This window comes from Tympanuchus pallidicinctus, unplaced genomic scaffold (assembly GCF_026119805.1).
Source record: "Tympanuchus pallidicinctus isolate F22 unplaced genomic scaffold, pur_lepc_1.0 scaffold5, whole genome shotgun sequence".
Classification (NCBI taxonomy): domain Eukaryota; kingdom Metazoa; phylum Chordata; class Aves; order Galliformes; family Phasianidae; genus Tympanuchus; species Tympanuchus pallidicinctus.
Genome location: NW_026294769.1, coordinates 16,568,715 through 16,582,948, shown reverse-complemented (window position 1 = coordinate 16,582,948; position 14,234 = coordinate 16,568,715). Strand labels below are relative to the sequence as shown.

Sequence of the window (14,234 nt, the reverse complement as noted above, 5' to 3'; positions counted from 1 at the left end):
GAGAAAAAAAAAAAAAAAAAAAAAAAAAAAAAAAGATGTAGAATACTTTTGTAATAAATACCTGAAAATGAGGAAGCAAATACGAGAAATGATAATTGGGTGGAGGAGGAACACAGACGTGTGCTTCTCAAACATGACAAGAATGCTATGTAACAGCATTCATTTTATATGAGATATCCATGCATACACAAACACACACATACTTACACAATGAAGAAGAGCACTCATCCCTCGAGACCGCACCAGTGCTAAGACACGCTGCACACAGAGAGCTGCCTCACACTCATGGCTGGTGACAGAAGTCGTTTATTTTGTCAGATGTTCATGGAGTAACATATATTTTTTTTTCTTCTAAGATCAACGCAGAAAAACCAACCACATGAATCCAATTTTAGAAATACATATTTTCTTTAGCCTACTGTAAAGCAATTATGCCCATTACTGCCAGAAAAAAAAAAAAGCCATTATATATCACAATCACTTGCGCTAGGTAATTTCAGTTCATTTCTTGATGGAAACAGGATCATTACCTACCCATTTTAGAAAAATTAAGGAAAGAAGAAATAAATAGGAGAAAATCTCCAGGGGAGTTTTCTCCAGAAAATGTCTCAAAAAGATTCATGGAATATTAAAGTTGCATTCCCTTATGCGAAAAGAGAAAAGAAATCCAAAAGGTCTAAAGAAGCTTATAAGCCTAATTATAGCCTAATTATAGATTGAAGACTTCAATGAATTTGCCTGAAAATCACATGCTGGAGACAGGAAACATGATTTGGCAGAGAACAAAGCAGTCCCCAGACTGCTCCTGATTCATCGTGCATTGCTGCCTTCTCCATCAAGTGTTACTGAGGCTGTGGAAAAAAAGTCAGCCTTATATGGAGCAGACCAGAGCCCATATTTCTCAAGAAAGAGGCTAAAGTCAAGAAAGAGGCTAAGAGGAAAAGCATTTTGTAAAGAAGAGTGACCTATTATCAGCACGGCAAGGAGGAGAGCTGACTGCTCAGGCTGCCTGTGCCTGCTCTCCATCCCCCTAACAGGAATGCTTCCATCACCTGTTGGCATATTCCAACATGCAGAGCAGTACAAAGTTCAGCTTCTTAGTGCATTACGTTCATTTGTGGGGAAAAAATAATCACCACATATGCAGTAAGTAACATTTTGCAACTCAAAAAAATTAGAAAAAATCATCATCATTCAGCTACTGTGCAAAATCACACGTTCACCTTGTAAGTTATTTCCGAGACACATAGCCATTACTAGCTTACTACTAAACTGCTACTAGTCTCAAATACCATTACTAAAATGAAGTGCTCTTTTCCTTATCTTTCTGTATTGAAGGAAATTTCAGAAAGTTTTGCTCAGACTTAGAAAATAATGCCATTGTGAAGATCATAAACCTAAAGCATTTAAATCCTGGAAATACACCGAGGTAAGGAAATCATTGTAATTCTTGGAAATAAAAACACTTACAGGTGTCGCTGCAGAATAATTAAACAGGAGACGTATCTACAGTAAACACTGACACCTAGAAAGAAAAAGAAGCTTAAAAAAGAAAAGACTAAGGATAGGAAACTCAATATCAAAACCGGTCATCTGCTCCCTTTTCCAGCACCTACTTACAACAGAACCATCTTCACAGTGCATCTTCTGTATTCATCCTTGCAAGTTTCCAGATGTATTTTTATTCCCCATGTGTCACCCAAGTATCCAAGCATCTATTTTCTACGTGAATCATTTCACTCCTACTTTGGGTTATTGAGAAAAACAAACCCAAGTCAGTTACAATATGTCATTAAAATGACAGGGAAGATATAAGCTGGTGACAGTAGCCCAAAAATATGTTTTTGCAGCTAGAGAACGTATATTTATGCTATCTATACTGCAAGCTGCTTTCAGTTCCTGACTAAAGCGTGCGTTAGTGCTACCCCCAAATGCCCAGCACTGACCAGGCCCAGGACAGGTGCCATAATAGCAGCAGATTAACCGTGCTTCATGGCAGCCAACTGAAGGCCTTCTACTGTCCTTCAGCCAGCTCTGAGCATCCACAAAGACAATCCCTTTCACCCTTCTTAGGCTATTTATCCAGGATAGACTAACAGGTCTTTGTATGCCCACACCTCTTCTCTGTCAATAGAGATTTAACTGTAGGGCAGATGCTTCACTTTCCATGGCTAAAGATAAGTGAGAGGAAACTACCCACAGTTCCTACTGTTGGCTGATACACCACCCAGAACATTGCTATCACAACTACCAAACAGTTCATAGAAACACCTTGTAGGCATAAAGAAATGAGCTGCTTGTAAATTTGACATTTCTAAGCATGAAAAATAAACAAAATAGGTCTGTCATGAAAACAATACACATCCAATACGTTATACAACTACTCTCTCATTACCTTATTCAACTACAGGGATTTTACTTTGTTTACACTTACAGAGATAAGCACTACATATATGTATATATTTAAAAACATAATAAAATTTTAAAAGTGTGTAACTGAGAGAGTATTGCTTCAGGAAAGCAGATGTCTCTTATTCAGGGTGATTTTGAAAAAAAATTACGACACCTGGATCAGTCACTGAGAAAAAAAAAAGTAAAATCTAAATGGTATTCATTCATGAATTTTTATATTCCTAGATGAGATGAGAGAGAGGATAATGCTGGTACACATCTTTCTTTCAGCAAGCACAAACTTAGAACAACATTCACTGTCTTCCATCTCTCCTGGATCTTTCCCTACTGCACCTACTCAAACATATAATTTCCCCAAATGAAACCTAAAACAATGCAAGTAAAGATGCATCACCATAAATCAAACGTCTTGTGAGGTTTGGGCTTTCTCCTTCTGCATTTGCAATTTACAGTCTGAGACTGTGAGGCTGATGAGTTTAATAATTTAACCTTGGCATCTACTACGCTACAAAATTTTCTGTTAGTAAGCATTGCAATAGGTTATTTATTAGAAACTAAAGAGACATCAGGCAGGAAATGCCTAAACAAAATTCAATGGGCTATTCTGGAGAACATTTATGTCAATTAACGTAATTACTCAATTTATTTCAGTGTAAGGAGCTGTTCTCAGAGATGTGTATCTCTAAGTAGGGAGAGAGAGTGTGGATGTGTGTACAGCAGGCACGCTGCCATGACTTAAGTAGGGTTGCTGACACGCTTCAGTGCAAGACATTTCCAAATTTTATGTTCTACATGCCCAGCTACTCATATTTTAAGGAGAAAAAAAGTGTAAGCGAAAGTTTTCATAAATTTGTTAGGAATACAGTCTGCTCACAAGCTATTTAAGATTTTGTAAATATATACTTCTTTTTTAGAATTGACAGACTTGAACATTTTTTAACGGAAAAAAAGGTTGTCCGGTGAAAATCAAGATGTTGCAATTATTCTCAGCTCTCTGCATCAATACAATTCTTCTAGACTGCTGACATTTAATTTTTTTTTTTTTTAATATGAATGCCCAAAACCATAGGGAAGCTCAAGATTCTTCTTCTCTCAAGAAGTTCCTAATTTGGACGTGGTTGAGGTGTGGAATTAAAGGGTGCCCATTTAGTGAGCAGTATGCTCAAAAGCAGCACTTTGTTGGCTCTGAGAAAATACACCTGATCCACACCTATGGCAACAGCTGCGGGCATCCAAATCCGCTTTCATCTTCTTTACTTCCACTCCATAAACTGCGGAAGTACTGTTGTGAGAACCTGCCAAGACAAAATGCCTCCCAGAGGCAGAGCACTAAGCCCTGCTGGGGTCCTGCTCTCCATCTCTCTCCCCTCCAGCCATGAGTACTTCAAACTCCTCAGTGCAACACATAGTGCAGCCCTGCTTTCTGAGCCAACCTGAACTGCTACTGAGGCTATGACCTCCTCCAGGATGAATCCGTGCTTGAGTGGCCCCTCCGTGGTCCTCCTTAGGAGAGTGCAACCTATGGATAAAATCTATAAGCCAAAAGCCACAAAGCTCTATTAAACCAAAATCCTAGATGTGTAAGTGCAATGTTTTCAATGCAATTAAAGGATATAAATCAGGTTACTCTTATCTCCTTCAAACATCACTCAATTTTTCAGCCCAATATATTTTCTCAGATGAAAGCACCTTGGAGGAAGTGTCAGTTCTGCTTAAAAATTAAGAAGCCTCAAGGCCTCATCCTGGCAAAGAATGCAAAGACTGCACTTGCTTCTGCACACCTCCACACACCTTATGGAAGGTGTGCCTTGCCCTGCTTAGCAAAGCAGAGAGCTGCAAACTGCTGCTGATAACTGCCAGGACAGCCAAATTAACAGGGCAAGGCTGAAATGAGTCAACAGGACAAACCAGGGATAGAGATCAGACCACTCATCACCTGCTCCCGTCTGGAACAAACTATGATGCAAAGACCCCCTTTCCCCCCCAAGATCACAACACAGTCTATGAGTCTGTAATGCAATCAGGTCCTAAAATCTACAGATTCAAAAACATCCATAGGCTCACCTGTACAGCTTACATTCTCTACAGTCCTCTAAGAAACCTGTAGAAGTTCTGGCTCAGATTCTGGATGTAGGTAAGAAGGCATTGCCACATGTATATATGAGGAAAAAAATGTGTTTGTTTGTTGTTGTTGTTGTTGTTAAGTATTTTTATTTTGCTGATTTGAAACTATGTTACTCTTTGTTCAAATGGTTACCCATGCTTGCAATCTTCTTCCAAAGTGTGTCTGTGAGACACACTTAACATTTGTACCAAGCTGTACAATTCCACACACTTATATTCAAAAATTTATTTTTAGGTGAAAACTGTGATTTCATACACCTACACTGAAAAAAAAAAAAAAAATACTTTTAGGTGTGTAATTTGATTCAAGACAAGAAAAGCATTTTGCAAGACAATACATTAGCTGAAAGTTATTGTAACCATCACAAGCAGCAGGGTGTAGATGCACCTGGACTTCTGAGACACAGTGTGTAGTGAAATCACAGTTTGAAAAAAAAAATAGAGAAGAAAAAATCATCACTTGTGCTTAACTGCCACTGATCTGGAAACTGCATCACATTAAAACAAAACCAACTCAAAGCAAGCAGTCTTCTAGAGGTCAGAGGAAGATGAAGAACTCTGTAAGAAGTTGCAAAGGAGAACAGTCAAGAGATAATACTGTGATTTCTACTGGAAAATGTGGGAGGATAACTATTAAATGAAAGCAAAATGATAAAGGATCCCTTCCAACCCAAACCGTTCTATGATTCTATAAAGAAAATTTGCACATTTTTAGAGAAAATAGGAAACAATATCTCAAAACCAGTAAAATATACAAAAATACCAAAGCACACGCATGCTAAAATACCGAATGCATGGAAGCATCCCTGTGTTCTGTATTGCTACAAAACACAAGCCTGCTGATTTAAAACAAACAAACAAAACAGTAATGCTGCAGATGTATTACTCCTCCACATAACTGCAGGAGGAAGGAATGAGTAATCCCAGTCACACACAGCTGTGTGGGTCCAAACCTATTTACAAATGTGAAGAATCCTGCAAACTAATGATAAAGTAATAACTAGAAGGCATTATGACCAATGTAGTTAAATGGCATTATAATTTCTGTAGTTACTTGTTACCCCTTCCAGAAAAAAAAAAAGCTCGAGGGAAAAAAAACAAACAACCACCAAAATAATGACCATGGCATTATGAAGATAGTAAAAGCATATAAAGCTGCAAGTGTTTTATGCAAAACATTTGCCTGTATGTAGAAGTATTACCTGTTCGGACTCTGCTGAGCTGTAAAGCAAGAACACATCTACAGCAAATGAAGCCTGCATGCAAATACTGCATTCACAAGGAAGGAGCATGCCTGCAAGCTCAAGCTTCTACAGATAAATATGCCATGGAGTCCACTTTCAGTGCTGTATTTGTCATCTAAAGATACTGGAAAACTTGGGAAGCTTGTGGGAAGCTTTCCTCTCCAGTGTAGTGAAGAGGAAAGCCCAGGCTGCTACTGCAGCAGGCGAGTGAGGCTCCTGGAAATAGCAGCTTGCCCACTGCACTCAGATGCTAAGGTTGGAAAAGACCTCCAGGATCACCTAGCCCAACCATCGACTCACCACCACAATGCCCACTAAACCATGTCCCTCGGTGCCACATCTACCCAGAGCAGAAGAGGGAGAAAAGCCAGCCTCAAAGATTGTTCTGGGAATTTGCTAGCAAGATGGGCAGCCAATGGAATTGGATATTTACAGCACAGTAAACAAAACAAAGCGCAGTACCAAAACAGATTGTGTGAGACTCACATTCGAATTCAAGAATAGGCAGAAAAAGCAGTTTTCAAAGTTGGAAAAATCTTAGCACAACACTGTTGCCCTAAACTCGGGGATAGCATAGAATCATGGAATCATAGAATGGTTTGGGTTGGAAGGGACCTTTAAGATCACCTAGTTCCAACAGCCATGCTATAGGCAGGGACACCTCCCTCTAGACCAGGTTGCTCAAAGCCCCATCCAGCCTGGCCTTCAATATATCCAACCTCTCTGGGCAACCTGTTCCAGTGTCTCACCACCCGCACAGTAAAGAATTTCTTCCTAATATCTAGCCTAAATCTACCCTCTTCCAGTTTAAAGCCATTTCCCCTTGTTCTATCGCTACCTGCCCTCATAAAAATTCCCTCCCCAGCTTTCCTGTAGGCCCTTCAGGCACTGGAAGATCCCCTCGGAGCTTTCTCCTCTCCAGGCTGAAGAGTCCCAGCTCCTTCAGCCTGTCCTTATACGGGAGGTACTCCAGCCCTCTGATCATCTTCCTGGCCCTCCTCTGGACCTGCTTCAACAGTTCCATGTCCAATAGGCATAAAGAGTGATGGTGATAGAGGAAGTTATCTGTGTATTTAAACACAGACACACACACACACACACACACACACACACACATATATACACATACTTAAAACAAGCCTTCTTTCCAAAACACAGAATCTCAAAATAAAAACTCTATTTTTTAATATTTTTTTTTAATAGCTGACAATCATTATGCAGATCATTTCCAATGTCTGGGGGGTGGGGTTGGGGGGGAGGGGGGGGGAGGAGGTTGTTTAGTGATTCAAAATCATTTGCCATGTAAGGGGAGATGGAAAAGACAACTCCCTCAGCTTGTGAAGACAGGGTTTATTCAGGCTTCCACCATGAATGACAGCATGAAGTGCCAAATATGTGAAAAATACTGAGTCAGCACAAAAGTTCCTCTCCATGCCTTTCTCCTTTTGTAACTACAATCAGACAAAATAAGGCTGGTGTGATTTCAGAGGAACCATCTCTGAAATGAATGTGCAAAGCATCCCATCACAAGAAATACAGCCTTCCTCCTCCAAAAAAGGTAGAGTGTCTAAAATCATGAACAATCCTTATGAACAGTTCTGAATTTGAAAGAACCCCAGTAGACAAACTGGAAATGTATTTTTCATTCATTGTGTGAAGCTGACCAAGAGACCCCATGGCTGCTTACACAGTCCATTCCACAGACCCTCAGCCCAGCTTCCAGGAGAAGCCCTGAAGGACCAGATACAGCCTGTGGGGAGGCTGAGTGGCCGCAGGCAAAACACACTATCCTAAGCCCATTGTGCTGCATGCACAGGGGCTCTCCAAGACTCAGTAGCTTACAGGATGCTTGCTTGTCATTTTTTCATTTTTCACAAGTATAAAAATGCAAGAAGTGAAGGATAGCTGTTTGGAAGAAAATCTGTTCCAATGATGATTGGAAAAAATATTTAATGTGGCCCTGAAGAAGTGCCCAGTGAGGCTGCTGACTATTCAGCCTTGGAGACCATCCAAATTGGACCCAACAAAGACGACTTGCAGGAACACACTATGACACTGAACATGAAGAACCACTGAAGAGTTGAATCTATGTTACTCCATAGTCCTATGACATATTTTGCTCCTAGCCTTCTACAAATTGCATCACCACTTCATAATTTCCTGGCAAATTGTACATCCTTATTCACAATACTTTAACCAAAATAGTAGTTTTTCATAGGTTGATTTTATGTATACACATGCAAATACGTACACGCATATACTTCTAGCTGTCAACAGAACTAAAAAGTTTCTTCATGATGAAACACTGTATTATCAGATACTGATAATAAGCCAAGACAGTTAAAGGAAGCAGTAACTGTCCGAAGGAAATGACAGAAGCTGTCATGTTTTCCTGGTCTGTAATTCAAGAGAAAAAGAATCAGTTCTCAGAATAATGTATTATGGCAGTCTGCAAGAACAAGAAATAAAGATGTGAATATTTATATTGGCAAGGATATATTCGTATGAGAAACATTTCATGCTGAAGAAACTTTATTATAAAGTACATACCATCTGATGGAATTCATAATCAAATATGACATTATTTTGAGGTCTAAACTCAGGCCACATTCCTCTTCCTACTCATGACTGCTGGACAACAGTGAATGCCTCTACAGCTCCCTTCCATCTTTTATAAGTAACTATTGCCAGATACTTCTGGTCTGACAGCAAGACCAAGGCATTCAACATACAGCTTGGAAAAATTTGTGCAATCTGTTTCTGATAAAGCAACACCTTGTATCCATAATGTTGCAGAACAGGTTAAAAACTTACTAGCTTAGATATTCTCAGTCTTACAAGTCAAAATTCTGTGTGGCAACACCTTCAAAATTGGTCACTGATGAATGTGGAAGGACATTAATGTTAAGACGAGCAGAGGAGCATCCAAGGGTTGTTACCTATCTTTACTCCCATTTCTTTCCATCCCCCCATTTTCCTTGGGTCTAAATTTCAAGACTTGCCTCACACACATAAAAATATGCTGGAACAGACCAAAAAGGCCACAGTACTGTTAATATCTGATGAATGCTTGATTTGAACTTTACAGCAGATGGACTTCCTTATACTTCACAGCACAAGGATTCATGGAGCAAGGTGGTGGCTAAAGGTGCTTCATCCTCCTCATGCATCAAGCTAGTAGTGCCATGGCTCAGCGATAGGCACCCTTCAGCAGCTTGTCTGTCTTTCAGGCCAAAGAGCCTGGAAAATGACATCAGTCGTTTCATTACAGAAATCATGCTATAAGCTGATTTGGTCCAACAGCATTGGGTCCAACAAGGTCTCTGTGAAACTTGACCAACAACCCTTCTTCACTACAAAGAAAAACAAAACAAAAAAAAAAAACAACAACAACAACAAAAAAAACCAATTGTTTTCCTTCTTTATCCAATTATCTATAAATGCAAGGAATTTTCACCTTACTCCCCAGATGTTTAAGGAACTCATCACAAGAAGACAACAGCATATTCTATTTATTTTATTTTATTTTTTTCCAATGAACTCCAATAGGTTTGAGACATGCCACGCTTGGTAAAAGCCAGGTTGAGTCTTTCTCAATAGATCACACCTACCTATTACTAGTTCTATTCCTTATCAGTTTCTAAATAACAAGCTTAGAAGAGACCCAAGCCTTATTAGCACACAGTTCTCTGCCTCTCTGAAATTCCACTTAAAAACAACAATTAAAAAAAAAAAAAAAAAAAAAAAACCAAAAAACAAAAACAAAAAAACAACCAAATAAAGTTTAAAAAAAAAAAAAAACAAAAAATAAAAAAAAAAACTTGCATATTTGTCACTTTCTGGACCTTAGGTACCCAAACAGTTTCATTGATCACATCTAGAAATATAGTCTTCACACCACTTTGGGAAAGCTGAAGCATTACTACACATTTCCTACCATCACAGCCTCTCCCATCACCCCAGTGTTCATAAAGATCATTAAATGCTTATCTGGTTGGTCAAGCATTACCAAAATAAAATAAAGTAAACCAGATATTTCTTAGACTTGACATTTCAATCCATACAGCCTCTAACGAAATGCAAAGAACTTTCTGTTGGACAGGCTTGTGGATACCTTTTTTTAATATTTTGGGGGTGTTTTCTGGATCTGGATCTCTTTAACATTCTTCCCTCTTAAGGGAAGTAGTAATAACTTTATTGCAAAATTGGGGAAATTTTTTTTTACATTTGCTGTGGAAGTTGGATAGATGTTCTGTGATACTTTTGCCAAATTTAGATTTAACTGTGTGGAAATACATGAACAACTTCAGTGTACCACTAGGTAGATACTAAAACAGTACAACACAGCCCTATCTTCAGAAAACAATAATCTCCAAGATTATGTCATTAACACTTTGCAATCCTTTGGCTTAGATACTTCATCATTTCAACATCCAAGTACTAAAATCAAAAACAACACATCACCACAGCAAGATCCAAATGCCTTCTTATATTATTTCAAGAATCTGCCCCCTCTATCTATCTCAACAACTCAACAATCTCTATCTATCTCAACAGCTCAACAGCTGCAATCTTCCACTTCCTCCAGCAGAAGGTCTGGAAGAAATTGCAGTGATTTTTTGAAACAACTTAAACTCTTCCTGTAGAAACACAACTTAAGCCTCTGTAGATGCTATAGTCTCATCTATAAACTGCTTCAGAAGGGGCAGTATGAGCAAGGTATGAGCTAGCTAAGGTAAACAAGTCTGCTGTCAGGCTTACAGTTACAGTAAAGAGGCCTTGCATTCACTCTGCAATTTTTTGTTACTGTAAGATAGATGTTTTAGATTAGGGTGTGTTTTAGATTACAAGAACACTTGTAAGTAGAATTGAGTGAGCAGCTGTTCAAGACACAAACAAGAAAGAAATTTATGGCAGAGACAGGGCCCTGTCTTCTCCTCAGTTTCCTGTGACCACGAGCCCACTGCAAAAAAACCAACTGGCTGAGGCTGAGGTGGAAGGGACTTGAGTTTGCTGAAGGCACATACTCTTGGTCCCCTTTTGGTTGATCCCCTTTTCTCTTGTTTAAGGCTATCCTTCTCAGCAGCTGTCTGCTTGCTTACAGGATAAGTCACATTGAGGTGAACCTCTGAATCAAACAAAGCATTTGCATAGGCCAGAAGCAACCATACAGTCAAACTTTCAGCACCACCATCACGACTGCACTAAACTGTGGTTTGCCAACTCAAACCATCTAAGGTATCTAATCCTTATATTAAAGTTGCTGGTGCCATTATCTCTGGTAAGTTGTCCCAACAACAAATTATCCAGGAACAAAGAAAGTGTGAAGTTAGACAAACTTTCAGCATCTAAGTGGGCACTTACATATCATGAAACAGCTGCATAATCCCCGTAAACATATACCTGAACTTTCTTTGTGACAGAACAGCTCAATTCACATTGTGTGGCGTGAGATACTTAAGTGCAGTGTGAAGCTGAATTCTGGGAAGTACAATATTTGTAGAGCTGGGAGTGGCTGGAAAAGTACACTGCATGCAGTGACCTAACCGAGGGACAACCGGGATCTGCGCGGTGCCACGAGAAAAGGCTGACACCACCCTGCAGAGAAGATCGGCCCTTCCTGGGCTGCGCCATGGCCAGCGCCGTGCCCTCATCTACCTTAAGGAAGAGTGCAATGGCACAAGCGCTGACAACTTCCAGTCTATGAGATACGCGGTGCTTTTAAAGCGGTCCGCAGAAAAAAACGATACTACGATACTGTATCAACAGCTCTCGAGTTTTCGAGGGGAGCTGAGAGTTGTGCCCTGCTGATCGCCGTCACCGGGCACCTGCTGGCCCGCAGCAGCCGCCGCACGGAGCCGTGCCGTGCAGGACAGGCTGGGCTCGGCTCCTCGCCCCGCCCCGCAGCCGCCTCTCGACTCCCGGCGGTACTCACAGCGGGTTCCAGCGCTCGGGCAGGCGGCGGTGCAGCGAGATGCGGTCGCTCAGGTAGATGTTGATCTGGTGCCGTCGGATGCTCTCCTCCTGGCGGCGCTTCTCCGCTGGGCTCAGCTCCAGCCGTACGGCCCGGCCCAGCTCGCCCAGCGCCCCCGGCTCCGCATCGGGCTTCGCGTATACCGGCTTCCGCAGCTGTTCGGCGTCGGCGGGCGGCGGAGGCGGCGGCGGGGCCCCGCGGGCGGCGCGGCGGGGCGACGGGCCGTGCCGCCAGGCGAGGAAGCCGAGGGCGGCCAGCAGCCCCAGAGCCAGCAGCGCGCTCCCGCCGCGGGAGCCCCGTCCCCGCTTGCCCCGGCACATCCCGCGGCCGACGAGGCCGGCCATACCGAGCGGGTTGCGGGGCTACGGGCAGGGCCGGCGGGGCACTCTGCCGGACGCGGGCGCAGGCACGCCTTCACTTCGGGCGAACTCGGCCAAGTTTTCGCGAACCTGCACAAGCCACGCAACTCAGCCAGCGCCAATTCCCCGCCTCGCCAGGAAACCCGCCCGGCTCCGCCGCCCGCGGCTCCTCCCTCCTCTCCTCCCAGCCCGGCCGCCCCGCGGGGTAGGGAAACGTGGCGGCCAGGGGCTGCTGGGGCGGGCGGAGCGGCTCCCGGGGCGAGGCCTCGCCTAGGGCTGCGTTTGGTGGGGCAAGTGAAATCCAAATGTGTTATCCCCATAACGGGCAGTCCATTTCGTGACTTGACACAAGTCCTGCACGGAGGAAAAGGATCTGGAGGTGTTAGCTGACAGCTGACGGGAGTCAGCAGCATGCCCAGATACCACCAGGAAGGCCGGTGGTATCCTGGGTTGTGTCAGGAACTGTGCAGCCAGCAGAAGCAGGGAGGTGATCGTCCCTCTGTACTCGGCTCTAGTGAGGCTGCGCCTCAGTTTACTGTGCTCAGTTTTAGGTCCTTCACTACAGCGAAGACACTGAGATCCTGGAGCATGTCCAAAGGAGGGCAGCAAAGCAGTGAGGGGCCTGGAGCACAGGTTGTATGGGGAACAGCTGAAAACTGGGATTGTTAAGTCTTGAGAAGAACAAGTAGTGATGAAGCACTGACACAGGCTGTCCAAGGAGGTGGTGGAGTCATTGTCCCTGAAGAGTTCATGGAACATGTGGATGTGGCACTGAGGAATGTGGTCAGTGGGCATAGTGGGGATGGGTGAATGGTTAGACTAGATGATCTCAGAGATCTGACCTTAATGGTTCTGATTCTAAAGAAGCAACTATAGCATTTAGTCTCAACTTTGCTGTGTACTTTATACTTAACAACGTCTGTGCCCATTTCACCCCTTAACAGCATTCAGCCCTCCTTCTCTAAGCTTAGGATCCTGGGGACATGAGGTTATATAAGAACGTGTGGTTTTGCTGTTGAAAAAACACAAAAGCATAACATAAGTGATGAATTTCCTCTCTCAAGAGTAGCAGGAAGCTGAAATGGAGGTTTTGTAGTACCACAAAGAGTGGCTATCCTCAGCTTATGGAGGCCTATGAAGATCAGCTGTGCCAGGACTGGTCATACCCAGGGGAACTGGATCTAGCCAGCCCTGTGAGATGTGATCAACAGAACTGCAGATTTCTGTGTGGTGCTAAGGGAGGGGATAACCTGGCTGCCACTAGGCAGAGTGACAGCATGCCATTATGAGCTGTTCTGAATTTTAGGAGCTAATAAATATTACATGTGGCAACAAACATTAAGTTTGTCAAGTACTGTTGGAGGCCTTGCTCTGGGCAGGAGGATGCTGAATAACAGTGAGTCATCCCGATGCTGGCGAACTACCAGTAACCAAGGAGTTTAGGTGGATTTGCAGATGAATGTGTGTGTGTGTAGATATAATCTAATTTTTTCTTATTTAGCAATACAGTTAATCTGTAGATAGTCGGATATATACAAAATCTTGTTTCAAAACGTGTATGTGTTGGAATAACTTAAGGGTAGTGGTGTATATGTATGTAAAAATGCTTTCCATCCAACTATTAAATACCAACATGCTGGACATCAAAACATATGTTGTTTAAACAGGAAGACATATCTAGCATGACAGTTGGGTAGCACCTGTGACAGTATGCCCAGCAATTGTGCTTCCTTGTTGTCTGCCAGCCTTTCTGAGCAAAGGCAGCCTTGGTATTGGGGTTATAGCAGGGATTCCCTAGTTTCTAGGTGGTGGAGGTGTAAACCCCAAAAGCACAGCCCACATTTGTAAATTGGGAAGATATAGATTTGAAAGGTAGACTAGTGGATAAGGAATTAGTTGGATGTTCACAACCAGAGGGCTGTTGTCAGTGGCCCTGTGTTCAGGTAGAAGCCAATGACAAGTGGTGTCCCACAGGGATCAATTTTGGGATCAATGTTCTTCAACATCTTTATCAATGACATAGACAGTAGGATCAATTTTCCCCCAGCCAGTTTGCTGATGACAGTAAGCTGGGTGGTACAGCTGATACAACAGAAGGAAGAGGTGCCATCCAAGGGGACA

General features: G+C 42.5%; 1 protein-coding gene across 1 annotated transcript in view; it reads right to left on the bottom strand.

Annotated features, from left to right (window-relative positions):
- Positions 1-12,113, bottom strand: part of GALNT12 (polypeptide N-acetylgalactosaminyltransferase 12) — a 45,294-nt gene extending 33,181 nt beyond the window's left edge. Inside the window, exon 1 of the mRNA XM_052704323.1 lies at positions 11,716-12,113. Coding sequence (XP_052560283.1) covers positions 11,716-12,098 — 383 coding nt within the window. The 5' untranslated portion in view covers positions 12,099-12,113. The remainder of the gene's footprint in view (positions 1-11,715) is intronic.
- Positions 12,114-14,234: the final 2,121 nt, after the last annotated feature.